We start from the raw sequence: 26,893 nt of genomic DNA, 5'->3' as shown, positions 1-26,893 counted from the left end.
CCCTCTTTCCAAAACTCTTGCATTCACCTCCCTAACAACCCCATCCATAAACAAATTAAACAACCATGGAGACATCACACACCCCTGCCGCAAACCTAACTTCACTGAGAACCAATCACTTTCCTCTCTTCCTACACGTACACATGCCTTACATCCTCGATAAAAACTTTTCACTGCTTCTAACAACTTGCCTCCCACACTAAATATTCTTAATACCTTCCATAGAGCATCTCTATCAACCCTATCATATGCCTTCTCCAGATCCATAAATGCTACATACAAATCCATTTGCTTTTCTAAGTATTTCTCACATACATTCTTCAAAACAAACACCTGATCCACACATCCTCTACCACTTCTGAAACCACACTGCTCTTCCCCAATCTGATGCTCTGTACATGCCTTCACCCTCTCAATCAATACCCTCCCATATAATTTACCAGGAATACTCAACAAACTTATACCTCTGTAATTTGAGCACTCACTCTTATCCCCTTTGCCTTTGTACAATGGCACTATGCAAGCATTCTGCCAACCTTCAGGCACCTCACCATGAATCATACATACATTAAATAACCTTACCAACCAGTCAACAATATACTGGAAATCTGCTGAGAAAAATTTGGGTTTAAACGCATTTTATAAAACTGTAGAACAGATTTTTTCTGGCTTTTAAGATGATGTTGATGTTATCTGTGGCATGATAATATGATTGGTAGAGAAGAGAGAGTTGTAACTTTAAATCATTAAGTTAAGTGTATGCTGACCAATCTGATTTCAAATGTAATCAGGAAGGTGGTCTGAGGATAGAGTTTAGATGGTGTTCCATGTTGAATGAGTGTGTAAGAGGCATACCAAGGGTTATGTCAAGTGAAGAGGGTTGATGGGTGTATGGGGAGATTTCTAACCGAGTCTGTTGTGGAGGCTTAGAATTTTCAGTGTGCACTTGTTCAAGAGATTTGGTATTGCAGAGGTCTTGAATCTTTGTGGTGAGCCGTTGAAATTACCACAAAGTAGGAGGTTTAAGAGGATAGTTAACTGTTGTGATTGTGTTGTATATGGGAGGTAGGAGGCAGGTAGAGGCATGGAAATGTTAGCTGTGTTAACCTTCTGGCTGCAAAGTTAATTCCCATCTTTATTTCTTAGGAGTGTCAGTTCTCCATTAGAGTATGAAAATGGTAATTGGCTCTATTTTACTATTTCTTCATCAAGGTAAATCCATAAGGCATCCATATGTAGCATTATCTGGCATAGATGATTTTTAAAAGCCATTTCTGATTGTGGAGGGGGAAGAAGAAAGATTGAAACAAAGCATTTATGGATGATGCCGGTAGGATGGATTAAATTTTCTCGTGTAACAGAATTCTTGCTCCTTAGGTACATGACAATGAACACATTGTAAAGGGCATGAAAAGATTAAGTGTAGGTAGTAGTGGTAAGCAGCCAACAACCACGGAGATGTATTACCAGTTCTACCCGCCAGAGTATCAGGAGTGTTAGTGAGCCAGCACTTTAGTGGTTGTCAAGTTGCACTTCTCTGACCCAAGTAGCTGTCTTTTTTTTCTGCCTCACTAACATGTTGACTTTTGGCATTCTGTCCATAGACATACGATCTCTCCTTGTCATATGTAACCCATGACGACTATTAACTCATGCAGCTTAGTCTTCGTAGCTAGATTTTCCTGTGGTGAGCACTTTGCACTAGCCCAGCCTCTTGGCAAAATGATAGGAGCAGTATGTAGGAGTAGTAGATAAGAACATTTAAGCAGAATTATTAGGTAGAAACATTAGGTAAGAACATTAGATAGAAGTAGTCATTAGAAACGTTAGATAGGAGCTTTTGCAAACACTATGCTGCACTTGCCCTCTGCCAGTGATCTGTTAAGGATGAGGCACTAAAGGCTAAGGAGAGGCACTGGAGTTCTTTAGTTATGGAGATTCTCTTGATGTGGCTACCCCTTTCAGGCAGTTCCAGCTGGAACAGGCATTAGAGATATGGTTAGATAGATAGAAAAGATTTAATGCTCAGATATATAGGGATCCTAAGCAGCATCGTATTGCCACCTTATAAGGGCTTGAAAGAAAATTAACGTGTCAGATATAAGGTAACACTAAACAGCACTTGTTGCCAACTCATAAGCACTTGTCCAAACATTGTTTATTATCATTTTTCATGCTTATATATATATAAAACATACTTGTATATCACATTTGACATTATATCTTTCATATCTTTGTATATGATCAGTCCACCTCATTTACCTACTGTTATTTTTTGATATAGTGTAATTGGGTATGGGTGATGGGCTGAGTGAGATTTTAATAGGGGCTATTGCATGTGTTTCTAGACTAGGCTTTTTAGTACTTGGAGTTACTGTTTATACCATTGATGTGTAGCAGTAGGACATTGGGAGGGTTGTATGTGTTTAAGTACATTGGATTGTTGGTTTAGGATGTGTGTATGTGGGTTTGAATGATGTTTGTTTTGGGTTGTAGATGATGAGTTTGGTGGACTTTAGTGCCACATGGGTTAATTGGGTGAAGTAGGGGGGCAACATGGTTAGGTTTAGGGCATCCATAGGTCCAGTTTCTCTTTTATAGTTTGTGAGAGGTGATGGACAGTGTAGTGTTTGTGGATCCAAAAATTGCATGAGTTGTATTTGAATGAGCAATGTTGGCATTTGTGATATATGTATATGTATGGGCCTAAGTTGGTTTTCATGTCTCCGACTGGAAGAAGGAGGAAGGGTGTGATGGCTAGGATATCACACCCCTTAGGAGAAAAATTGGAATAAAAGGACAGAGATCCTGGACCCCAAGGTCAAATCTATCTGTGAGCTTTGGAGTTGTGATGAGAAATCATGGCACCACCATGATATGCATGTGCACCCTCCAGAGATGTTAGTTTATTGTTAAAGTCATTCAGAAACAGTGCTTGCTTTCTATTGTTAGATCACTGATAAGCCAGGGGTATGAAGCAAGGGTTAATTTAAGCACTACATAGAGAAATACTCTTTCTAAGGATAGAAGTTGATTTTCTGCATATCTTTGATATGGTATATGATATTAACAGATGCTGTTGATGAACGTTGGATAGATGTCACAAAAGAATTAACTCCAATCAGTAACATATCTGTGAATATAGTTGTAAATGGAAAGATTTCAAGTATATTTGCAGATATATCTTTGAAGTATTCTTCTTCCCATATATTCCCTGCATGTCGTAGAAGGCGACTAAAAGGGAAGGGAGCAGGGGGCTGGAAATCCTCCCCTCTCGTTTTTTTTCTTTTTCTTTTTTTTCCAAAAGAAGGAACAGAGAAGGGGGCCAGGTGAGGATATTCCCTCAAAGGCCCAGTCCTCTGTTCTAAACGCTACCTCGCTAATGCTGGAAATTGCAAATAGTTTGAAAGAAAGAAAGAAAATATCTTTGAAGGTAGTGTTTTGCTTAAGCCTTAGATATCTTTTATCATTAGTTTTCTATTGTTTGCAGGTATCAGTGACAGCAAGTGGACATCTTACTGGAAATACCCTGAATGAAGCAGCTTTAAACTTCACCATTGAGTCTCCAATTACTAAAGACATACTGTTCGATCTGTACCTCAAAAATCAAAAGTCTGAAGGTCAAAAGGACTTTGGAATAACTGTAAGATTTACATTTATGTATGTGCACCTTATAGGTTTATTAATTATAAGCCTCTGTAATCTTTTAGTAAGAATGTGAACAATTTACCCTGGTCATTTATATCTTATTTCTCATGCTATATTTTTTTTCCATAATTTTACATATCCCAACTATCTGTGGAGATAAGAATTTGTCTTGTTCTTCCCTCTTTTGATTATCCACAGTTTCTCTACTTTTCAGAAATTGTATCTTTTGTCCTTTGTTTTTTGTCATGTAAAATACTTTTTAACCCTCTTGGTGTAGGATATGGCTTCTAAGTCTGCGTATCTCATTTAGGACATGGCTTCTGTTTGCTTCCCAGCAGGATGATGTGATTATAGTAAGTATAATGGGTCTTGATATGAAAACTCATGTAAAAGTTTAGTAATACCCTGGTTAGCACTATCCTTTTGAGTGCTGTTTCATTAGAGTGCTCTTGCTTGTATCTTGGAGCTCTTATTTTACTAGAAAAAGAAATAAAATCCATAAAAGAAGTTAATAATCATGAGGTAGTAGTTGGTAGGCAGCAATGACCAGGGAGGTATATTGCCAGTCTTACCTACTTGGGTATCAGGAGGGTTAGTGACAGGTATAGTGAGCCAGCACTTCAGTGATTGTCAAGTTGCTCTCCTCTGACCCAAGTAGCTGTCTTTTCTTTCTGCCTCCCACACATATGGACTACGTCCACAAACATACAGTCTCTCTTTGTCATACATAACATTCTTTGTAATTCCAGATTTTCCTGCTGTGAGCACTATGTGCTAGCCCTGCCTTTTGGCTAAATGTTAGGAGCAATAGAGAAGAGTAGTAGGTAGGAACATTTAGGCAGGAAGATTCGGTAGAAACTTTAAGTAGAAATAGTAGGTAGGAACATTAGGCAGGAGCATTGGGTAGAAGTACTCAGTAAGAACATTAGGTAGGAGCCTCTGCAAATACCTCGCCAGAGTTGCCTTTTGCCAGTTGCCTGATAAGGATGATACTAAAGTTAAAACTCTAAAGTTAGAACTCTTACAACATGTCTCACTCAGCCAGTTAGGGAGCAGTACACACATACAGTCAGTGCCAAACACTCTCCTCTGTTAGTGCAGTACAAGTTTTGCCACTTACACTGTTCACACATTCTTGCTGACTCATAAGTTTTCCAACATTGCTGTGAATAAGACAGAAAGAATATTTCTCTCTGTGTCATTAAATTTTGCTTTGATAAGAATTTTTTCATCCTCTTTCTTCTCATTTCATATTTTCAGCTAAGAATGCACTCGGGAGCTAACTACTGGGAGCCTGTTGATGTCAGGGCTACAGGGGTCTGGGATGGAACAAGACTGAACGGTGTAGTAGAAGGATACTGGGGGAACTTCACCCTTAACTTTGATGTCACAGGCTCTTATGTCGTTATCCAGGATGAACATCGTTTAAAAGGTTCTACTCAACTGAAAATTCCTTCATTTGCATCCTGTAAGCAATTAAAGTCGTCATTAGAAGGCACATTCATTGTGAGCCACAGCCCTGGCAAATTAAAGGTTAGTCTAAATACATTAAGACTTCTTATGTCCTGTGGTTGAGTGGATGTTTTCTCTAGTGTTTGCCTGTGCTGTTTTGTACAATTTTGCTTTAACAATACAATTCTTAACTAAAGTTTGAAGTAAATCAGTGTTTGCATAGTTTACACTGCTTGTCAGATTAGTAATAATCAATTATGTGTGTAAAGTGGCATTATTTGTGATTGTCTAGTTATGCATGTGGAGTAGGGAGTTTTGCACATTTTTTAACATCACATCTTGAAGCTTATTAATGCTTTCTGTAATCATTGCTTCTTTGCTTAGCTGACTTAATCTGTCCACCACTCTTGTACTTTAGAAGTATATCTCCTCATCTCTTCTGACTCTTCTGAATGTCTTCTTGTCGTGTAGTTGGTTGGTTCCTCCTTGTTTCAGAGACTGCTTATTATTAACCCTGTCAGACAGACTTACATAATCATATCTCTCTTCCTTCTTTCTTAAAATGTGGGTGTGTATGTGGTTGCTAACCTAACCTTGTAGCTTATCTTCCTTCCTTCAGTTTTTGCCACCTTTCATTAGACCTTCTTTGGCTTTTGTCTATGTCTCCTCAGTTGATTTTCTCAAACTTGTGGTGAATACTTTACTTTTTAATCTGTGCTGCAGATATCTCAGAAACTCCCTCTCCATGTACTGTGAGACAGTTTTGACACTGAATATCATCTAGTTACTTCCTGTACAACTCTTTTGATGTGGGTTTCTGATGACTAGCATATACTTTTTCAACCACAAAGATCCTCTCAGATTTAGTATCCTGTAATTTGCTCCACATAAGACAATAATTGTAACGTGTGTGTGATAGATATTTGTGAATATTAGTTGTGTATTGTGGGGAGAGATTTTAACATTTGTAGTGTCCCATACTCTTTAATTATCTTTTTGTCATAAGCTGTTTATTCTATATGGGGAGGAGGTTTTACACTCTTGGGGCCCATCTCAGGAACGTTTTCTTCTTTCTTCTTTCTTTCAAACTATTCGCCATTTCCCGCGTTAGTGAGGTAGCATTAAGAACAGAGAACTGGGCCTTTGAGGGAAAATCCTATCTGCTATCATATAACTTCTTAAATTTATGTATTTTTTTTCATTAATCTTGCCCTCAGTCATAATATTCATTCTTGCACCACTCTTATGCTATAAAAGTACCTCTTTCTGTTGCCTTTAATAAATTTCTTGCTTAATTTCATGGTATGTCCTACAGTTGCTCTATCCAGACATACTTTTCACTGTCTGCATCATCAATCTGTTTTTAAAGCGTAATGTTTGTGATCAATCAACCCTCACTCTTCTCTTTTCCTCTTAATTCATCTCTCTTGATTCAGATATCATCTCAGGACTTTTTTTTTTTATTAGCCCCTGTACTTTTTAAAGTGCAGTGACCAAACTTGAGAAGCATATTCTGGTTTTGCCCTTATATATGATATGAGCAGCTTGCTAAATATTTCCTTATGTACTTGAAAATAATTCTGATATTTGTCTGCTGATAGTTTGTCTCCTGAACTATTCTCCTAATGAAGGACTCTAGTGACAGGGTAGGGACAGTGGTGATTCCCAAGTCTTTCTCACATACAGAATCCTAAACCTTATTTTTTGCTAAATGTGTGTAGATTACTCATTTGTATTGTATGGGGAAGATTTCATTCCAAAATACCCAAAAGTTCGAAAATTCCAAATCCCTGCAAGGTTCAGGTCCTAGCATTCTAGATTTAGGATTAGGTTCTAGTACCTGTATTTGTGTGGAAACATGTTTCTGTACTCATGGCATCTCTTAAATATCTTTTTTTTCTCTCATAGATTTTAAATTTTTTCAGTCAATCACCAAGGTCTTAGATGTCTTGTGGTTGGTCTTTTGGGCATTCTTTATATTATGTTATTTACTTTTCAGGAGCTTATCTATGGATAGGTTGTACAGTATTAAGAAATGTATTGTGGGCATGATTGATTTTTTGGGTAAGACTTATTACTAGAAAATGGTATTGAGTTTATTTATACCAATTGCAAAGATTATTCCCTAATCAGTTGTTTTGGCTTGCTGATAAACAATTTCTTATCCTTTTGAATTGAGAAAAAGATTCCTAACTAAGATCAAATTTATATCTGGCATAAGCATCAGACTCTTTGTAAAGAAGGGCAACCATGAAAACTTATGCTTCACTAGTACCTCATGAAGAAAAGAGTTTCCTGGATAGTTATCTTGAGGTAATAAATGACTGGGTATGTTACCATAGTTTTTTTTTTTTTTTTTTTTTTTTTTTTTGCAAAGTAGTGTCTCCTGCCTTTTAGTGCACTTTGGCATGACTACATTGGTGAAGAATAAGTCGGAGATTTGCTTAAATATTCAGCTTTGAATTTGAATGTCCTTTACACTTTGAGCACCAACACTCCTTTCCCAAAGAGCTTAGCTCACATCTCAACAGCTTTTAAGGGTTTGACTCTGGTGACACAAACAGCCAAGTGGGGGAGCATAGCACTGGGGTACAGCTTTGGTCAGTGGTTACATCAGTATTTTGGATTAGTGTTCTCACACTGCTCTTTGGGACATTGTGTAATAATGGTTTTTATGTGCATTAACCCCTTAACCCTTCTCGACGAATGATTATGATATACACGAGCTGTACACCTCCCCTTGGTGTAAATTTACACATTGAGTTTTGCTCCCTCATTTCAAGGCAACCTGCAGAGCCTAGGTAGATGCTGAGGTGGCAGTGCATGCTGATTTCTCCGCAAAGTCAGTCATCCTCCAACTATGCCAATGACAGCACATTTACATGAGTTTACTAGGAGGAAATTGAGCTGTTTTTATTTAGATATAGAGAACCTGACAGAACGTGATTCTGAAGTAGTTGATGATGATCTGTCCTTAGATCTTGTGGAATCCATTTTATAGACACTTATCTTTCCAGCATCAAAAGTTGACAAAGATGAGGCAGGAACCAGTATTTCTAGCAAAGGTGGAGGCGTTGTTGCTAGTACTTTTCTAATGGATAAACATGCTTTTCACAGGCTCAGAGGTGACTTTTTGGACAGTGGAGATTGTAGGTGATTGTAGGTGAATAAATTGCAGATAATCAAGGGGCTATCATATTGTGTATTTAATTCAGTGAATTTTTGCTCTAATAAAGGATTTTTTTTTTTTTTTACACCTAATTGCTTTCTTCACCATAGCAAGTTAGGCTCAGGAATGAATGAACACTGGCTTCAGTTGCACACATCCACTCTCTGGCTATCATATATAATGTATACTGAAACCAGATCCGAGGAAGGAGGTACATTCAGTAACATTTATTCAGGACTTTGTGAAAATGTGGGATGCTTTAATCATTAGAACAAAATTTTTTCCTTTAATTGTACTTCCAGAGTTAATGAACATCTCTTGGGTTAAAAGGCTCCCTCATCTTGAGGGTGAAATCTTTCTTGATGCTGCATTCTTGAGAGCGTAAGTTTCTGAAGTGTATGTAGGAGGTGTCCTTGTTTTGTATTGATGGTTAACATTATGAGGGTGAAATCTTTCTTGATGCTGCATTCTCAAGAGTGTAAGTTTCTGAAGTGTATGTAGGAGGTGTCCTTGTTTTGTATTGATGGTTAACATTATGAGTAATCTGATGCCTGAAATTCATTATTTTTGTTTTACTCTGAAATACACTACCGGAAGAGTATTCAGTTACAGTATGTGAACATTTATTCTCCAGTGTTGTAACTCATGTTTGTAATATCAGCTACCAAGTATTCATTCCTGGTAGTTCACACATTATGATACATGAAAATAGTAGTTTTAAAGATGTGAACGTTTTTGAGCTTTAAAGACTCGTGTTAAAGATGTGAAAATGTTTGAGCTTCATAGACTTGGGTATATGCCTAGCCCACTTCTCTCTTATTTAGGTAAGCTTTATTTTGTCTAAGAGTCATAGGTTGATTTCCAGGAGAAAGGAGGGTCACAGATGGCACCAGCAAGATAGGCTTAAGAAACCCATTGCTGTTATACTGATGTCTTACTGAGTGATTTAGTGACAGGGTTATTAAGGTATATTTTTTTTTTTTTGTAAATAACATCCAGTTGGATCCCTTGCTGGTCAAGTTAAGGCACTAAATTCTTCTAGCTTACACAGTTTCACATTGCAGAATGAAGTCATTGTTCTGCAAAATTAGTAAAAAATGTCAAATTTTCTTTGGATGTGGATGGTCTCCAGAGATAACCTAATGATATACCATCTAGCTCTTGCTTAAATGCACACTGATAATTCATTATCATGTGGAACTTTTCCTTTCATAAAGCATGATGGTTCATGACAGACCTTCTACATACATCATGGTTTTAGCTCATTACCACTCTTTACTTCATTGATGTACCCCTCTTGCATGTATATACCCTTCTTTTGATCTTTTACCTCACCTTGGACTTTCTCAGTAGATGCTCCCTCCAGTCTTTTTCAGATACACTATTTTGATCATATTCATTTCCTCATCATGTCTGCACTATCTCTGAACTTCATTTTAGGTAGTAGTTGGTAGGCAGCCAATGACCAGGGAGGTATATTATCAGTACTACCCACCTGGGTATTAGGAGGATTAATGATAGCCGCATAGTGAGCCAACACTTCAGTGGTTGTCAGACTGCACTCCTATCACCCAGATAACTGTCTTTTCTTTCTGCCTCACCTACATGTGGACTGCTGGCTTTCTGTCCACAGACATACAAGATATCTCTCCCTGTTACATACAACACTTGACAACAATTAACATACACAGCTCATTCTTTGTAACTAGATTTTCCTGTGGTGAGTGCAATGTACTACCCTTGCCTTTTGATAGAATGGTAGGAGCAATATATATAAGTAGGTAAGGACATTTAAGTAGGACTATTAGGTAAAAACATTAGGTAGAAGTAGTAGGTAGGAACATTAGGTAGAGTAGTCAGTAGGAACATTAGGTAGGAGTCTTTGCAAACACTGTGCTAGACTGGCCTTCTGCCAGCAACTTGTTAAGGATGAGGCACTAAGGCTAAAAAGCACCACTGGGGTTTACTTGCTATGGAGACTAGTGCTGTGGCCACCCCCTTGAGGGAGTTCCTGAAGGGAACAGGTGTCAGAGATATAGATAGATTACAAGATTACTCCACTGCATCTCTGAATAATTTTGTTGCTCACTGTCTGCTTTTCAGACCGCTTCTGCTTTTCAGACCTCACTTCTGCTTGTCAGAAAATGTGTTCCATTTGTGTGCTTTATGATGATAGTTCTGGTATTAAAGACCTATAGAATGTTGGGTTGTACAATGACACTTTTGGAAAAGTCACTGTGGCTAGTAGCTCTTATTCTTTCCTTTTATGAATCTTTTGAGAGAATTGGCATTCATTTGCTCGTAGGCAGTATTTTAATGTTTGAGCTTTCATTCTTCCAATTTCACTGAAAATATTGCAAAGTTAGTGAAACCCTTGCAGCTTCTGTATCTTGTATTTTTGAACAAACTTTCTTTCTTATTTTAAAGATCTTGGGATAAACAGTTAAGCATTGCTAAGAAAATTAGCAGTTACCTCATGCAACATCCTTTTTTTTTTATTATTTGCTGTTACATTGAGGCCTTTCTTCGTGTATCCCTGGTACTACCTTGTTAACGCAGGAAATGGTGATCAAGTATGAAAATGATAAGATTCAGTAAGGTATGTTATGTATAATGCACTGAAACTGAAGTTCCCTATCCACAGCCAAATCCCACAAGCCTCTTTTTAGTTTCCCAAGACCATTTTTGTTATATTTTTGGAAGAAAAGTGTTGATATTGGTCTATTGTTTCTTTTACAGTGTGAACATGATTGTTGTTACATATGATATCCATTACATTGTAAACAGTAATGTCTTCTTGTAAGGCTAAAGAATTTTTACTGTTTTGATTATTCCATGTACCATTACTGCCTACTATAATTACAGATGACCCACACACTCATCATAGAGAAAGAGTATCAGGAAGTCTTGAGCAGCAGTGGGAAGGTTACAGTTCTTGTTCCTAAAGTGGAAGGTTATCTTACTCTCACTCATGTAGGATCTGTTGCCAGTAGCCATGTTTATACCTTGGAGGTAAGTATAATGGAAAGGAGTATCATTTTGATATACACTACATGAACATTTTGAAAGGATACCATGTGGATGAAAGATTGAGGACAGCTGAGAATAAAACAGGGTATATGCAAGGAGATCCTTAAAGCTCCAAAAAAGGCTAAAGAAAGAATAGAAAATAGGATACAAGGCATAATGCAGATAGAAATTAAAGATCACTAGAATGGAGACAGCAGAAGTGCCAGCAATGAGATACCACCAGTGGAGCAGAGACAGAATTTGTTTTAAGAGTGCTAATGATCTTGACACTTCTGAGAGATTGAGAAAAGTGTGGGCATGTCAAGTGTTGGTATGTGCAGTGCACTGAAACCTAGAGCTTCCTATCTACAGGCAAACCCCACAAGCCTTTCTGTAGTTTACCCTGACCATTTCACATACCCTGGTTCAGCCCATTACCAACACATTGCCCCACTTGCATCAGTTTGTTATGTTCCATGCAAGCCTTGCTTCCTCCTCCATGCTTAGGCCCCATTCACCCAGACCATCTTTCCTTCCATCCCTCTATCTCATCCTTAGTATTACCCCCTCCTTGTTCCCTCCACTTCTGACATACACCCTCATAGTCAGTTTCTCCCCATCAGTGTTGTAATGAGCAGAAATGTTGCACTAAGCAAGACTTTAATGGCAGACTAAAAGCTGTATGGGCTGTAAGCTGCAGCTTCTATGGCCCCAAATATCAGGACCTGATATAGAGGGAACTTGGGATTTTATGCTCCCAAAGCTCCTGAAATCATGGCCTTGTGGCATACCATCTTGATTTTAGAGGGGTTTTGTTGCTGATATAGATATATACCATGTTGGAGGTGGGAAGAACCTGTCTTTTGGGAGTCGTCTTTGTTTGCTGCCTCGCCCTTTTTTCCTCTCCAAAGTGAGAATATTCCCTCTAAAGCTCAGTCCTCTGCTACCTCGCTAATGCAGAAATGGCGAATATGTATGAAAAAAATGATATAATACTTAATTTAAAAGAGAAACAGATGGATCGCTATGTAGCATTTATTGATCTAAGAAAGCATAAGATAGGATAGAGATGCCTTGTAGATGGTATTAAGAATATATGGTGTGGGAGGAAAGCTACTAGAAGCAGTGAGAAGTTTTCATCAAGGGTGTAAGGCATGTGTACTAGTAGGAAGAGAGGAGAGTGAGTGGTTCCAAATGAAGGTCGGTCTGGACAGGGGTTTGTGATGTCACCATGGCTGTTTAATTTGTCTATGGATAGAGTAGAAAGTGAGAATCTTTTAGAGAAGGGTTATTATGCAGTCTGTAGGGGAGAAGATGGCCTGGGAAGTGAATTAGTTTTTGTTTGTTGATACAGCTCTAAAAAAAATGTTAGGGGAAGATTCGAGTGAGAGACTGCATAAGTTTGTGACTGAATTTGGAAGAGTGTGTGAAAGAGGAAGTTGAGAGTAAATGTGGGTAAAAGCAAGGCTATTAGGCAGAGTTGAGGGAGAGGTTAGTTGGGGTGTGAGTCTACATAGAGAAAAAGATTGATGAAGTGGAGTGTTTTAGATATCTATAAATGGACATGGCAGCGAATGAACCCATGGAAGCACAGGTGAGTCATAGGATGGGTTAGGGGGCAAAGGGTCTGAGAGCATTGAAGAATATGCAGAAAGAGAGATTGTTGTGTGGGAAGGCAAAAATGGGTATGTTTGAAGGATATAGGTTTCCCTATTCCCCAGTATATCCAAACCATAACTTCTGAATTTCTCCATAAGTTCCCTCCTTGTACTTTCACCAATCATCCCATTAACATTTAGAGCCATCACTGTCTATCACTCATCTCTTTTACTCTTCTGCATAGCTGGTGGACTCCAATTTGCTTCTTATCCTTTAGTACCTCACCCTTGACAAGCCACTGGCAGAAGGCAACTCAAGCACAGTCCTTCCCAGAAGCAGATGGTCTTTCAGATTGTCCAAAAAACTAAAACCCCACCACACTCATGTGTTTGTCTGTTTTTAAAGAAAACAAGAATTACTATTTCCCTTATGGAGTTGGGCAATGCCTCTTTCTTTAGTTCCACTCCTAAAAGTGTATTAATGACATCACCATGAGAAGACAGGATGAGACTTAAGTACTCCAGAAAAGTAGAGTATTCCCTTAAGGCACTGAAATTCCAACTTTTTCCAACTTTTGAGTCCCTGCCATTGTAGCAGCACCTTCTAACCTTATTGGTTTTAATACTGCCACTTTACATTAATCCTCAGCTTCCTCCTCTCACTAACTGTTGGCATTTGACTGAGTGTTTTGAGTGGTGCTGTCAGAGTGATTGATTCATGTCCAAAACTTGTGAGTAGTTTTGTGGAGAGGAGTGATATGCAGTGGAAGTGAACCCATGGAGGGGAATAGTTACATATGATAGTGGTATATTTTTTTTTGGAGGAGGTTTAGCATAATGAGCAAATGTAGATAAGTGATCTAGGATTGTTGACAACATTTACATATTTACTTCTAAGAAGGAGAGAGGATTTAGATAGATATGATTACCAAAGATGATTAGTCTTGTTTCTGTGAAAGATGCTTATTTTAAAGATATACGTTATTTAGGAAAGAGAGACAGCTTTTTTTTATGTTTTTTGTCAGAGTTCTATGATTGATTCTTTCTAAATCCAGGGCATTTTCACTGGGAGAGAGTTGGAGCTCAATGTTGTAGGGACAGTCGATGAGTCTCCACTGAAGATCACCATCCATTACATTGATGGTCGGCAAGTAACCATCCATGCCATGTACCAGGAGGAGGGATACTTCAGTCTCTCCATTACAACAGAGCTTAAGAATATTAGTATTGGGATCAGGAAGGTATGTTTTGGGGTTCTCTTTTCAAAACAGTAAATGTCTAGAAAGCAAGGGAAATAGAAGAACCCTGTCTCCCTAGGATAAGGGTTGGTGTAATCCAGTTAACATGATGTGGTTTATCCATCATCTTCGATATATGTTGAATCACCTTGAATAGCCCACTATTTCTAACTGCCCTATAATAATCATATTAAGTATCCAAAGGCATAAACTAGCTATATGCATAGCTTGAAAGTTAAACTCAGCCCTGCTTTCATTTAAGTGAAGTGTTTCTTACTGGTGTCCTAATTTCTTTATTCTAGGTAGATAGATAGGTAGATGGATACCATATCATCCCAATTACATTGCAGTAAAGCTGGCATACATTTATTACAATAAAATTATGTTATAATTCATTTAGTAGACAAATGAGACTTTCACAAAAGTAAAGCATTAATTGAATAAGCATGTAGAGTTTCAGTACAATTTTATATAAATACCAGTATATAAAGACTTAAAGATTTTGTTTTGATATAAGATTTAAAACATTCTAGATATGGATCAAGCTTGGCACAAAGCTCATCTCGTGTTGGAGTCTTTTACCGTATCTCATGAACCTTTAGTGCTTATTCATCATACAGACATGTTTTTACTGTTAATGATTTCTTGTTTCTGTAGGTTTAACTTTATTTTTGTAAGGAAATTAAGGTTTGGGCTGTTCTCTCCATATGACATTATCATATGTGTATTTTTCAAACAATTCATGTTATTTACTATGGGAATACTTGTCATCATGTTTTTCTCCCTTTTTTTGTGTTTCTAAATGTGGTTTGTATTACTTGTTTTTTTTTTAGTTTCTGTTTAGTGGGTTGTATTGGAAGGATTTCATTTCTGTATGAGTTTTAAACTCTGTTTTTTTTTTTTGTAGGGCCAGAGTTTCCTGGTGCCATCAGAGTGCTGTCTATTGGTAGGCTGGTTATTTACCCCAAAAATGGGACTTAACTTCATTAGTACTTTGTTTTGCCTAAGTTTTGTAGCTATATGTTAGTGACTTATAACCATTTTATTAACAATAGTTGAATATAGAATTGTTCCTCAACAGGATTTTTTTTTTTTTTTTTTATACTTTGTCGCTGTCTCCCGCGTTTGCGAGGTAGCGCAAGGAAACAGACGAAAGAAATGGCCCAACCCCCCCATACACATGTACATACACACGTCCACACACGCAAATATACATACCTACACAGCTTTCCATGGTTTACCCCGGACGCTTCACATGCCTTGATTCAATCCACTGACAGCACGTCAACCCCTGTATACCACATCGCTCCAATTCACTCTATTCCTTGCCCTCCTTTCACCCTCCTGCATGTTCAGGCCCCGATCACACAAAATCCTTTTCACTCCATCTTTCCACCTCCAATTTGGTCTCCCTCTTCTCCTCGTTCCCTCCACCTCCGACACATATATCCTCTTGGTCAATCTTTCCTCACTCATTCTGTCCATGTGCCCAAACCATTTCAAAACACCCTCTTCTGCTCTCTCAACCACGCTCTTTTTATTTCCACACATCTCTCTTACCCTTACGTTACTTACTCGATCAAACCACCTCACACCACACATTGTCCTCAAACATCTCATTTCCAGCACATCCATCCTCCTGCGCACAACTCTATCCATAGCCCACGCCTCGCAACCATACAACATTGTTGGAACTACTATTCCTTCAAACATACCCATTTTTGCTTTCCGGGATAATGTTCTCGACTTCCACACATTTTTCAAGGCTCCCAAAATTTTCGCCCCCTCCCCCACCCTATGATCCACTTCCGCTTCCATGGTTCCATCCGCTGACAGATCCACTCCCAGATATCTAAAACACTTCACTTCCTCCAGTTTTTCTCCATTCAAACTCACCTCCCAATTGACTTGACCCTCAACCCTACTGTACCTAATAACCTTGCTCTTATTCACATTTACTCTTAACTTTCTTCTTCCACACACTTTACCAAACTCCGTCACCAGCTTCTGCAGTTTCTCACATGAATCCGCCACCAGCGCTGTATCATCAGCGAACAACAACTGACTCACTTCCCAAGCTCTCTCATCCCCAACAGACTTCCTACTTGCCCCTCTTTCCAAGACTCTTGCATTTACCTCCCTAACAACCCCATCCATAAACAAATTAAACAACCATGGAGACATCACACACCCCTGCCGCAAACCTACATTCACTGAGAACCAATCACTTTCCTCTCTTCCTACACGTACACATGCCTTACATCCTCGATAAAAACTTTTCACTGCTTCTAACAACTTGCCTCCCACACCATATATTCTTAATACCTTCCACAGAGCATCTCTATCAACTCTATCATATGCCTTCTCCAGATCCATAAATGCTACATACAAATCCATTTGCTTTTCTAAGTATTTCTCGCATACATTCTTCAAAGCAAACACCTGATCCACACATCCTCTACCACTTCTGAAACCACACTGCTCTTCCCCAATCTGATGCTCTGTACATGCCTTCACCCTCTCAATCAATACTCTCCCATATAATTTACCAGGAATACTCAACAAACTTATACCTCTGTAATTTGAGCACTCACTCTTATCCCCTTTGCCTTTGTACAATGGCACTATGCACGCATTCCGCCAATCCTCAGGCACCTCACCATGAGTCATACATACATTAAATAACCTTACCAACCAGTCAACAATACAGTCACCCCCTTTTTTAATAAATTCCACTGCAATACCATCCAAACCTGCTGCCTTGCCGGCTTTCATCTTCCGCAAAGCTTTTACTACCTCTTCTCTGTTTACCAAATCATTTTCCCTAACCCTCTCACTTTGCACACCACCTCGACCCAAACACCCTATATCTGCCACTCTGTCATCAGACACATTCAACAAACCTTCAAAATACTCATTCCATCTCCTTCTCACATCACCACTACTTGCTATCACCTCCCCATTTACGCCCTTCACTGAAGTTCCCATTTGCTCCCTTGTCTTACGCACCCTATTTACCTCCTTCCAGAACATCTTTTTATTCTCCCTAAAATTTACTGATAGTCTCTCACCCCAACTCTCATTTGCCCTTTTTTTCACCTCTTGCACCTTTCTCTTGACCTCCTGTCTCTTTCTTTTATACTTCTCCCACTCAATTGCATTTTTTCCCTGCAAAAATCGTCCAAATGCCTCTCACTTCTCTTTCACTAATACTCTTACTTCTTCATCCCACCACTCACTACCCTTTCTAAACAGCCCACCTCCCACTCTTCTCATGCCACAATTATACATATCCTCAACAGGATATGTATAATTTTTCTGAATCACATTGATAACTCAAAAAGTAGGTTTATGGGTAAGCAAATTAAGAAAACCAAAGTGAGTCATCCTCCACAAGGCTCAGATAAGATATGAAAGGGGTATCGAGGCCCTGGGACAAACAGATTCAAAAGGCCTCCTTTCCCTCAGAAAGGATGGCTCTGCGATGTTCTTATGGGCCCTTTCTATTTTTTTTTTGTTTTTTTTTGGAAATGTTGCGGAAGAAAAATGCATGTGGTGGATTGCTTAGAAGGATTGTACCTTTGGAAGTTTAGCAAAGGAGGAGGGAAGAATATAAGATGTGAAAGTGGAATACCAAGAGACTGATAGAGGAAAGCAAAGAAAGAGGAAATGAAGATTTTGGAAGAAAGTTAAATGAAAAGATTAAGGAAAATGAGAAATTGTACTGGAAGGAGGTGAAAATAGGAAAGGTTGGATGTAAGAGTGGAAATGTAAATATGAGGTAAAAGGAAGGGGAGTATCTCACTCAAAAGGAGAAGATGAAAGGAAGATGGAAAGAGTATTCTGAAAAATTGATGAACGTGGAAGAAGTTGAGGCAGCAATTGTTACATGCGTGGGTATGGAGGATGGAAGGAAAAGGATGCAAATGTAGGAGCCTATAGCAAGAAAGGAGGTTAAAAGGGCAATAATGAGGTTGAAGGTAGAAATGCATCTGGAGAGGGTAGGATAACAGCTGAAATGTTGAAGTATGGAGGAGAAAATGTAATAGAGTGGATGCATTTGGTAATGTAGCTAGGTAATGTAGGTTGTTCTTGAGGATTGGGTGAAAGCTCATATTTTTTCTTTATTTGAAGGAAAAGGAGTTAAGGATGTATGTAGCAATTATAGGGGAATGATTCTGTTTAGTACTCCTGGAATAGTGATGCAAGGGTGTTGATTAATAGATTGATGGAAGTGACTGAATGCAGAATAAGTGAGGAGCGAGGGGATTTTAGGAAAGGTAAGCGATGTATGGATCAGATTTTTACAGTAAGAATGACTGGAAAGTACTGGAGAAAGACTGGAGAAAGCATAATATAGAGTGAAGCGGAATGCTTAATTGGGGGGGGGGGGATTGGTGGATTGTGTGAAAGCCTTCTGTAGAATAGCAAGTGCATTTTTAAAAGTGGACTGAGAATTATGCAAAAGTTTTAGTATACATTTGCGTGTGAGGCAGGGCTGGTTGACATGACCATGGCTTTTCAACATATATATAGATGGAGTAATAAGAAAATTGGAAGCTAAACTAGGGAAAAGGGATGTAGAGATGGAATTTGGTGGTTAGGCATGGTGGCTAGTGACAAGCCTGTTTGTGGATGATACTGTGTTTTTCACTGAGAATGAAGAGGAGTTGCAGAATATTGTAAGTATGTTTTATGATATGTGTAAGTATAGGCAATTGAAAGTATATGTGAGAAAAAGTGAATTATTGGTGCTGCAAAAGAAATAATGAAAGTATAGATTTTGCAAAGCCCTGTAAAGTGGGAGAAGAAAATGTACTTAACTGCATATGTATGAGAAATAGTGGAAGAGGTGACAGAATTTAGGTATTTAAAAGCTGTTGTTGGTAGTTTTGGTGATATGTATGGAGAGATAAAGGAGAGAGAGCAGTACAGGATATAAGAGTCATTGGGTCCCTTGATAGAATAATGAAGGATATGGAAGTGAAGTCAGAATAATGGGACATCATAGTTATCCTGATCCAACCTATGTAGCTGAAAAATGGACATGGGATGATTCACAGAGGTGAAGATTCCAGGCTATGGAAATGAGTTATTTGAGAATTGCATGTATGGCTAGATAGAATGAAGAAACAGATGAGAGGGTGTGTGAAAGATCTGATATAGCTAGGAATGCAAAGGGAATGAATTGTGGAGTGATAGAATGCATGGAACATAAGACTTTGAGGTCGTGTGCACATATGGAAAGAATGCAGAACAGGAATTTACAAGGAGTGTATGATAGTATGATTAAAGGGGTCTGCGTATGAGGAAAACCACCCGTGACCTGGAGAAGTAGAGTGGAAGAGTCCTGGAGGAAGGAAGATGAGGGAAGAATGCCTGGAATGGTGTATGCGAGGAGGCACACAAGGACAGGGATAAATGGAGACTCTTTTGCTTTGGCCACCCCAGTGATCAGATTTAACAGAGGGATGGGCATCAGGGATATAGTTAGATAGATAAGTACAGGGTAAATAACTTGAATATATTTAGAAATATTACATTACTCACACAAAAATGAGTGTGAGGCAGTTGTAAGGCTTGCAAATGTGGGGAAAACAATAAGGTTTTGTTATGAAGATCATAGTATAGTCCTAATATTGAAAGTACCATACTACTCTTAATCCATGTATGATGGCCTACATCAATCAGCGTACTTCGGGAATGAACAAAACAGCATCACCCACAAAATCAGTTGTGGCAACTTCTATTCAGTTTCATCAAAGTTCATGTGCATCCCATTATTAACCTATTTTCTTGTATCTCATATAATGCCACATTCATAAAAATATTGAATAACCATAGTAGCACTCATACATTTAGTCCATACCAGCTATTCATACCATCACCTTCAAAGACAACTTATATCCTAAAAGCTCTTAATAACTCAGTCTTTCATATGCACTTCTGAGGATCTGAATTTCCCAAAGTCCTTGCATGTTATCCTTGTTATATGCTATATCTTAACCTATTGATGCTGTATGCACTTTTCTCTTAATTTTTTTTCGGGAGGTAAGTCCATTATACAACTACTTATCCTCTTTGGTAACATTTGTGCCATATACTTGATTGCCTTTATAAAGATTTACTCTTTTTTTTATTCACATAATCATTCTTGTACTCTTTATTCTCATTCAGGGGAGAAGTCATTTACATCATCCAGTCATTTGAGACATGGCCACCATACTTTTCTCTTCTTTCATGGACATTCCATAAAATTTCAAATGTTTTTTCACCTTACATCAGTATCATAATTATAACCTCATTTACACCCCTGCTTCATCATATTCAGTTGTATTGATGTGCTTTTTGTTTGAATCTGATCTCTTTAAGGGTAATGGTACTTCCTACTCCCTTACAACTGAAGGCCAGCTGATGTACCTGGGACAGAGTACAGAGTTGCATCATCAGCTCTCCATTTCAACATTAGAAGCATCATCCATTCTCAGACTCTCTCCATTCCTTGGCAGAGATTTTATAGTATGTTGATTCTTGACTGAAAATTTTATGAGCAGTAATATATGCAGTATCAGACATGGCCAAGATGGGAAACAAAAAAAATAATCGTGGAAAACAAGTTTATTTGAACATCAGACAATATAGGCAAGTCCACGTTTGGTCAGAAGAACTGAATGTGAATGTACACAGTTGTCTACCATCAGAATGCCATGACTGATAAAACTTCACTGCTGAATTTTTCCTTTAAATTTTTGGTTCATTTTGCTTATGATAATTTGCACAAAGTACTTGAGTAAGTTGCCATTGACCTTGAATGTTTACCTTTCCATAATGTAGTTGCAATTATATTGCTCCTGTTTTATCATGGAGCCACCAGTCTTTCCACTTGTCATGCATATTTCTCAAAAAAGTATGGAGGTATTTTGACCTATCTCCACTGGAATATTCCTTAGTTTGGGACAATACAGTCATCTCTATGTTACTTCTCTCATGGTAGGTTAGGGGAAGGGTTGTCCTGGACCTGTTTGTCTGTCCTTCATTCTAAATCGATGTTGTTCTGATATACGCTTTTATCCAAGATCAGAGAAGAGATTTTTGATTTAACAGGAAAAGGAGTATTTCTTTGGTGAGAGTAATTAAGCAGCCTCTTAATTTGAAGCTTATACCTCACGTCCAAAGCTGTGTGTGGAGAGAGGGGGGATATACATTTTGTGTGTGCAGCTATTTAATGTGTTTAACAGTCTAGGTCTTACATAAGATTTTATTCCTGTTATACTCTTTGCTGTGTTCTTTAGAAAAACCAGTTGTAGGATATTTCAATCTAAGATCAACCTACCTACAAATAAGTTTTGTTTTGTATAGTAGTCCCAACTTTGTTATAAGGATGCAAGGCATGGGTTATAGATGAGGATATGCATATAGGGATGCAAGGCATGTGTTATAGATAAGGATGTGCTGAGAAGGATGGATGTGTTGGAAATGAAATGTTTGAGGACAATATGTGGTGTGAAGTGGTTTGACTGGGTAAGTAATAAAAGTGTAAGAAAGTTGTGATAATAAAAGAATGTACTTGAGAGAGCTGAAGAGGGTGTGCTGAAATGGTTTGAACATATGAAGAGAATGAGGGAGATGTTAACAAAGAGGATGTATGTGTCAGAAATGGAGGGAACAAGAAGAAGGGATAGAGATAGAGGGATAGAGTGAAAAAGATTTTGAGTGACTGGGGACAACATTTAGGAGGGTGAAAGGTGTGCATAGGATAGAGTGAATTGGAATGATGTGTTATACAGGGGTTGACATACTGTCAGTGAGCTGAAATAGGGCTTGTGATGTTACAGTGCTAAACCATGGAAAGGCCTGTGAGGCCTGGTTATGGATAGGAAACTGTAGTTTCATTGCATTACACATGAAAGCTAGAGAATAATGTAATCAAATGCAGTCTTTCATCATCTTTTCCTATTGCTACCTCGCTAATGCAGGAAGCAGCAGTCAAGTATAAAAAAGAAGCTTTTTTTAGGAGCTTCCCATTGAACCTGAATATTCTTGGTCTTGAATTGCTGAAATTTACTTTGTGTTAAGACATCAAACTTTGGATTATATTGATAACACTATTTTTGCCAAACAGCTGACAACAAGCCGCAGAAAAATTGGACTCAACCACTGGGGCACGGATATAAGTCTCAGCTGGGGAGAGAGATCCTTTACCTACCATGATGAAGTAAACTTCCTTAGCTTCTCAGAGTGGTTCTTAAGAATTGAAGTTGATTCACCTGACCTCCATATTAACAAAGTGATGGCAAAGGTGGAAACTGTTGCTGAGAGGAGTGGAGAGCAAGCAATTCAGGTGATGTTCCAGGAGCAAAATGTCATAATTCACAGTGCCAAGTAAGATAGCAATATTTTTCTTATTTTCTGTTATATTTAAGTAATTTTACATTGTCAGACCAGGATAGCATATGAAGAATTATTCTTTGTATGTATTTTTAATTCCATGGCATCATGGAAATATTGTTTTAATTAATCTTAACAGACTATCTTTATTTTTGTGTTCATATCATAATTTCTGCATGAATTCTCAGTTTTATTATAAATACATTTAGCATCAGTATATACACAGAATGAATGTTCTCAGCGTTGCCCTAGTTCACTTGATCTAGTTCTTGCTGAATTTTATTTCCTGGTTATTTCATGGAAGATGATGCTCATGTTCTTTACAAAGAGTATACCTTACTAGGGTTCACCTTAGGAAAGCCTTTGAACCTCCATCTTCCCAATAGCTGCCAGATTAACCTCTTGAGCCACCTTCATTATTGTCCTCCAGGTTTCTGAATGAGTTTGATAATGTTGGCAGTGAACAGCTCTTTAAAAGACTCATAGAAAGAAAGAAAGTCAGAGATTACAGGAAGATATTATACAATAGTAATGCTAGAAATGATGTAAAGAAGCACTGTTATGTATCAGAGGTGTGAGTGAATGGAAAAACTAATTAATGAAATTTAGTGCTGAAATTATGCAAAAGTTTAAAAAGCTGTATGACTAAAAAGATAGAGGAGAGGCCCTACAAGTGTATAGAACTACCTCCTTGTACTGGGCAAATAGATGATCACACACACACACACACACACACACACACGCATGCATGATATTTTACAGTGTGAAGTCCAGAACTTTTCCATAAACTCATCAGGAGTCAATTATCAGTAAAAGAGTGATTGATAGGCTAAGGGATTCAAGGGAAGAATTGTTGAGGATGATGTAAGGATATATTCAAAAGTGTTTTCACTTTAGAATATGTGATAGCCCCATCACTGGTGAGATGGAGTGAGGAGAAGGTATAGATAGGTAGATAAAAGATTTTAGAACACAATATATATAGAAAAGACATTAATGGAATAATAAAAGATATTGACTTATGTAAGGCTCTTGGTCCTGATGAAAGTTCACCATATTGCTGAAAAAGTGTACTGATACACCTAGATAAGCCTCTTGAAATGCTGTTCAAGATATTGCTGAAGAGAGGCATAGTGACATGGTAATGGAAAAGGTATCATACCTATCTGTAAGAAAGGAGACAACTGTAGACCTATTTAGGTGATGAATGTGTTCTGTAGGGTTGTGGGAAAGATAATCAGAAAGTAAACAGATGACTTTCTACAGAGGAGAAATGACCTAAGTGAGAGACAGCATGGCTTTGGGGAAAGGAGGTAATGTGTCACAAACCCCTTAGATTTTTAAAAAGTGAGCTTTGTGTTGGACAGAAGGGGAGGCAAGAAAGCATTTGACACTATCCTGTATAGGAGGCTGATTTAGAAGCTGGATCACCAGGCAAGAATAAGGGAGGGTCCTTCAATAGCCAGAGATTATCTCTGTAGAAAGGAACAGAGGATGCATATTTGAGGAACCTTGTATAAATGAGTCAAGTGATGGCCACAGGGTTTTTCTCTTGGACCATTGGTTTGTGAAATTAACATGCCTGAAGGTATGGACTTCTGCCTAAATTTGTTTGCAGATGGTGGAAAGATCATGAGGAAAATGAAAATTAAGGAAGATTGCATCAACAGACTCCAAAGGTGGTCTGATAGGTAGTTAAAATTTAGACCTAGCAAATGTAAAGTAATGAGGATGAAACAGTGTGAAAAAAGGCATCAATATGATTATTATATAGCAAGAAATGTTTTAGTATTTTGTGTATGTGAAGTACTCGGGAGGTGACATCATCCCTAGCCTGTTGCCATGATCCTACATGAGAATATTTAAGAGACAAACTGCCTGCTGACGGATGTTAGAATATCTTTCAGTTATGTGGATAGGGAAATACACAGCAAGCTGTTCATACCCATCATATGGGCAAAACTAGAATATAATTCTCAATTTGGTCACCTCAAACAAAAAGCACAAAGAGACTATAAATAAGGTTCAGAGGATGGCAGCAAAGAAGATACCAGCATTAAGAGCTGAGTTACAAGGAAAGGCTAGAGGCTTTGAATTTGCCCACCTTAAAAGAGAGGAGTAAATAGTGACCTGATCATATCCTTTAAGGTTTGAGAATGGATTATGTGGATGGTGAACTATTCTTTGATGAGAGATGTAGGTATGGAGCAAGCAGAGAACATAACTTCTTCATAGTAAAGTTCACAGAATCTTTCATATTACTGGTGTGTATTCTTATTGTAGAACTCATTTTCCCAATATTCACTCTCAAAGAACTTGATCAGCTCTACCTTGTTTCCTTGACTGCATATCCTTTAAGGGTTCTTGCTTCCTCTGATCCCCTTTTTCTTGTTTTTTTCCCTCCACATAATCAAATTAAGTATTGTGTGATCACTTTCGTAGAGTTCTTCATATTTGATATATTCTATTTCTATGCTGTTTTGTGTAAAGAAGGTCAAGCAGTGATGGTGTATCAATACCCTAGATCTCTTATGCTCCATACAAGAATAACATGAATGTGGAGAGCATACAGAAGTAAAAAATGTGTGCCATGGTAGAAAAGGTCCAAGAGGTGGAGCCCTGTGAATGTAGAATGCTCTCCTTCAACAGCACCAATTGGCAGACACATGTACAATTATAGGATGTGGCTTTTTAGTATTAAGAAGGAGCCCTGAAATGATACAGAAAGAAAATGGCTTTAAAAAGAATGACTTGTGCATTCAGAGTTTATTGATGTGATATCTGTTTCAGTTAGGCAAGAACACAGGTAATGGCAATGTTTGGAAGATAAACTTTTTGAGGAAGATGACAAAGTTGTTGGGTATGCAGTGACACTAATGTTTGGAGAATTCATTTTCATTGATTTCATTCCATTTATAGTATACAAAGAAGTAGAGATAATGTATTATTTTTAGGTTGTAGTAACAGATAATTCAGTCTCATTATTTTTGTATTGTTACATATAGATATGCTATTTCATTGTACAATTATGCTCTGGTTAAGCAAATTCACTCTTTTCAGGTTGATGTTTTACAAATATGACACAGCAAATGAAAAGGTTTGGCGTGCTGGTGCAAAGGATGTCATGGTCAGTAGTCAGGCATACAGTGACCTAGTAATTTCTCATGCCATTATACTTCCCATCGGTGGCATGGAGGTAATTTTTATGCTTGTTCCTTTATTCTGTGTGAAAATTTTTTTTCGTTTTTTTTCATTTGTTTGCTATATGTTGAAATATGACCTAATTTATTAAGGTTTTACCTTTTATTGCGTCTTGCCTCATAGAGAGAAGATACTGAGTAAGGGAAATAAGAGAGCCTTACTCCCTTTGGATGATACTGAGACAATCCAATATATAATAAATCTGTGGTTTATCCACCATGTGGCTTTTAAGGTAAAATTACCTTTTGCAGCTTTTTATCCTACTTTGTTCACTTCATGAATTGAGTCATACAGACAAATTTCACTCTTTCTATGCTCTAATTTCATGCATGCAACATGTCATCTAGTTGATATTGTCATTTTATCAGTTTGTGACAATTGCAAGACAAGGATACACTGAATCCCTGTTTAACATGGGTTTTAACAATGTAGTTTTATTTATCTACATTGAAATGAATGCAGCAACAATTATCAAATATGAATGAAATTGGTGCTAAGTGAATTAAAACTTAGGTATACCCATTATAGTACGTAAGAGGTGTGGATATGTTCCTGAGTACTGACCCACCCTCCCCTAGACCTATTTTTATGACTTATAACATTAGTAAGCAGAAGTGAATCATAGGGTGGGGGAGGGGACGAAAATTCTGGGAGTGTTGAAGAATGTGTGGAAGTCGAGAACATTATCTCGGAAAGCAAAAATGGGTATGTTTGAAGGAATAGTGGTTCCAACAATGTTGTATGGCTGCGAGGCGTGGGCTATGGAGAGAGTAGTTCGCAGGAGGGTGGATGTGCTGGAAATGAGATGTTTGAGGACAATATGTGGTGTGAGGTGGTTTGATCGAGTAAGTAATGTAAGGGTAAGAGAGATGTGTGGAAATAAAAAGAGTGTGGTTGAGAGAGAAGAAGGTGTTTTGAAATGGTTTGGTCACATAGAGAGAATGAGTGAGGAAAGATTGACCAAGAGGATATATGTGTCAGAGGTGGAGGGAACGAGGAGAAGTGGGAGACCAAATTGGAGGTGGAAAGATGGAGTGAAAAAGATTTTGAGTGATCGGGGTCTGAACATATAGGAGGGTGAAAGGCGTGCAAGGAATAGAGTGAATTGGAACAATGTGGTATACCGGGGTCAACATGCTGTCAATGGATTGAACCAGGGCATGTGAAGCATCTGGGGTAAACCATGGAAA

General features: G+C 38.1%; 1 protein-coding gene across 1 annotated transcript in view; it reads left to right on the top strand.

The window, feature by feature from the left end:
* LOC139751146 (uncharacterized) overlaps positions 1-26,893 on the top strand; it is a 202,396-nt gene that overhangs the window by 100,406 nt on the left and 75,097 nt on the right. The window contains exons 31-38 of the mRNA XM_071666245.1: positions 3,491-3,643; positions 4,909-5,181; positions 11,135-11,281; positions 13,932-14,117; positions 15,022-15,060; positions 20,487-20,633; positions 22,237-22,496; positions 25,563-25,698. Coding sequence (XP_071522346.1) covers positions 3,491-3,643; positions 4,909-5,181; positions 11,135-11,281; positions 13,932-14,117; positions 15,022-15,060; positions 20,487-20,633; positions 22,237-22,496; positions 25,563-25,698 — 1,341 coding nt within the window. The remainder of the gene's footprint in view (positions 1-3,490; positions 3,644-4,908; positions 5,182-11,134; positions 11,282-13,931; positions 14,118-15,021; positions 15,061-20,486; positions 20,634-22,236; positions 22,497-25,562; positions 25,699-26,893) is intronic.

Source organism: Panulirus ornatus, chromosome 11 (assembly GCF_036320965.1).
Source record: "Panulirus ornatus isolate Po-2019 chromosome 11, ASM3632096v1, whole genome shotgun sequence".
Lineage (NCBI taxonomy): Eukaryota > Metazoa > Arthropoda > Malacostraca > Decapoda > Palinuridae > Panulirus > Panulirus ornatus.
This window is presented reverse-complemented; position numbering and strand designations above follow the sequence as displayed.